This window comes from Pteropus vampyrus, unplaced genomic scaffold (genome assembly GCF_000151845.1).
Source record: "Pteropus vampyrus isolate Shadow unplaced genomic scaffold, Pvam_2.0 Scaffold515, whole genome shotgun sequence".
In the NCBI taxonomy this organism is placed as follows: Eukaryota; Metazoa; Chordata; class Mammalia; order Chiroptera; family Pteropodidae; genus Pteropus; species Pteropus vampyrus.
The window spans coordinates 202,361-204,463 of record NW_011889296.1 but is presented as its reverse complement, the minus strand read 5'-3'; the positions used below and the strand labels follow the sequence as shown (position 1 = coordinate 204,463).

Sequence of the window (2,103 nt, the reverse complement as noted above, 5' to 3'; positions counted from 1 at the left end):
TTTTTTTGCTGCAAGGAATTCCATGAAGGGTTAAATGTCTCTGACTGTACACAAAGCTGTGAGAGAGCAGATGGAGCCACAATAGGCCTCACGGTTGCTAGGAGACGAGGGGCCTCTCACTGGGCACCTGGTCCTCCCTTCCCCACCCCTCCTCCACTCCACCCAAAGATGTCAGTGAGTCAGCCATGTGCGGCCCCGGACTGCCTTCACACGTGTGGCCATCTGAACTTGAGTCTCCACTTTCAATTTTAATGACTGCTTAGACGTAGCCGTTTGTCTTTTGGTCTAAAAAGGGCAGGCAATCACAATAAGAATTAAGGAAATTGTTTCAGACCTGTGTATCACGGTAAATAAATCTTCAGTTGTACGTGCAGCCACAAACACATCATCGTCTTCTTCCGCAATCCATTCGGCTGTTTTATCGCTGATCACACTTTTTTCTTCGGCGCCTGGTTCCACAGAACGCCCTAGGGAGAAGAACCAGAAGGAGTTACTTTGAGCACAACAGAGAGGGCAAAGCACGTCCTCATCTCTGTTTCATCTTTTAATGTCTCCATCTTGCGCAAGAACAAAGTAGTCAGAAGGTTAGTGAGTTGGCCAAGGCGGACTGAACGCTGAGGATCAGCCCGGGGCCGTTTTGTCATGGTTGTTTCGTTACAGTGTGTTGCCTGAGCATTTTCTTGTTTTAAGTGTGTCGTTTTAAAAAATCAAGAAGCTGAAAGCGAACTAAAACAATGTTCTAAAATTACCTATGGCTTTGTTTTGTTTATGCGTTTTAGCCACAATGACTTAATGTACGTTGGAAGTCCCAAGCAGCTTAAGGAAGAACGTAAGTCTTTGACGTTTGGTGTTAGGGATTCAAAAAAGGATGAGAGACATGGATGAATGTTGAAGACATTACGCTGAGTGAAATAAGCCAGTCAGGAAAAGACAAATACTCTGTGAGTGCACTCGTATGAAGTCCCCAGAGTAGTGAAACTCATAGACAGACAGCAGAAGGGTGGGGACCAGGTCCGAGGGGTGGGCAAAGGGGAGTCAGTGTTTAGTAGGAACAGACTTCAGTTTTGCAAGACGAAGAGAACTCTGGAGGTGGATGGTGGTGATGGCTGCTCAACTCTGCGACTGTCCCTAACACTTAAAAATCATTAAGATGCTGAATTTGACGTTGTGTGTATTTGCCACAATTAAAACAAAAACAGGGAAGAAAGAAAAAGGATGAGAACCATTATCTAGCGTGGTCTTACTGTTCCAGGAAGAGGTGGCCTCAAACCATTTAAGAAAGCGAGCTCCCTTCGGTGTCACAAGTACTAAGAAAGGCCGCTGCTAGTCACGATGCCATCGCCCTGGAAGCCTGCAAGCCTGCCATGGCGCTTGCGTTCAGCCTGAGAAGGTATGCGTCTTGTGCGTGACACTAAGTTCAGTGTGCCTAGTGAAAGGCCCTGCACTGTGAGGTGGGGACAGGGATCCTGGGGCAGGAATGTGGGCCTGACTACGTAGAGGGCTCCTACGGGCCAAGGTGCGAAGACCGAATTGGAGTTCATTATCTCAGCACTGGGGGTTCCAGGGTCGACCGGCTCAGTCTGGGCCTTGGAGATCTGCCCCTGGGGCAGTCCCGATCCCAAGGGCAGTGAGGGTACCCCAAACCCTCCCAAGGTGCCCCTACTGACTCGATCATCCTGGGATCGGAATCGCAGGGCGCTGGATGCTGTCCCTGGCACTCCCTCCTCGCCCTCATCTGTCCTGGGATTGAAAGGCAAAGCTGGCAGACACGTTACTAACCTGTAGGGCTGGCCTCCCTTTCACTGTCAGCCTGTGGTGTCGAAGTCATCCTCGTACCAGGTGATGGCACCTGCCCGCCAGTGCGCGGACCCTTGGCATCTTCCTCCAGGGTGACGATGGGGCCGAGAGGCAGCCTCGGTTCGGCCACGTAGGCCTCCATGGGAGCGGCGGCTGAGGTGAGAGGCAGGTGCAGCAGGCTGGGCTTTTTGGGGACAGGAGGTGGAATCTTGCCCTTCTTCTTCCTGGCTTCGTCCTGGCTCTGCAGGCTCATTCTTTCAGGCAGGGGTCTCGCCCTGGGGCCCTCGTCCTCCAGACCTCCCTGCA

The 2,103-nt window shown here is 51.6% G+C and overlaps 1 protein-coding gene across 1 annotated transcript in view; it reads right to left on the bottom strand.

Moving 5' to 3' along the window:
- Positions 1 to 285: 285 nt before the first annotated feature.
- NHSL2 (NHS like 2) overlaps positions 286 to 2,103 on the bottom strand; it is an 11,118-nt gene continuing 9,300 nt past the window's right edge. Inside the window, exon 7 of the mRNA XM_011383359.1 lies at positions 286 to 467. Within this exon, the coding sequence (XP_011381661.1) occupies positions 286 to 467 (182 nt within the window). The remainder of the gene's footprint in view (positions 468 to 2,103) is intronic.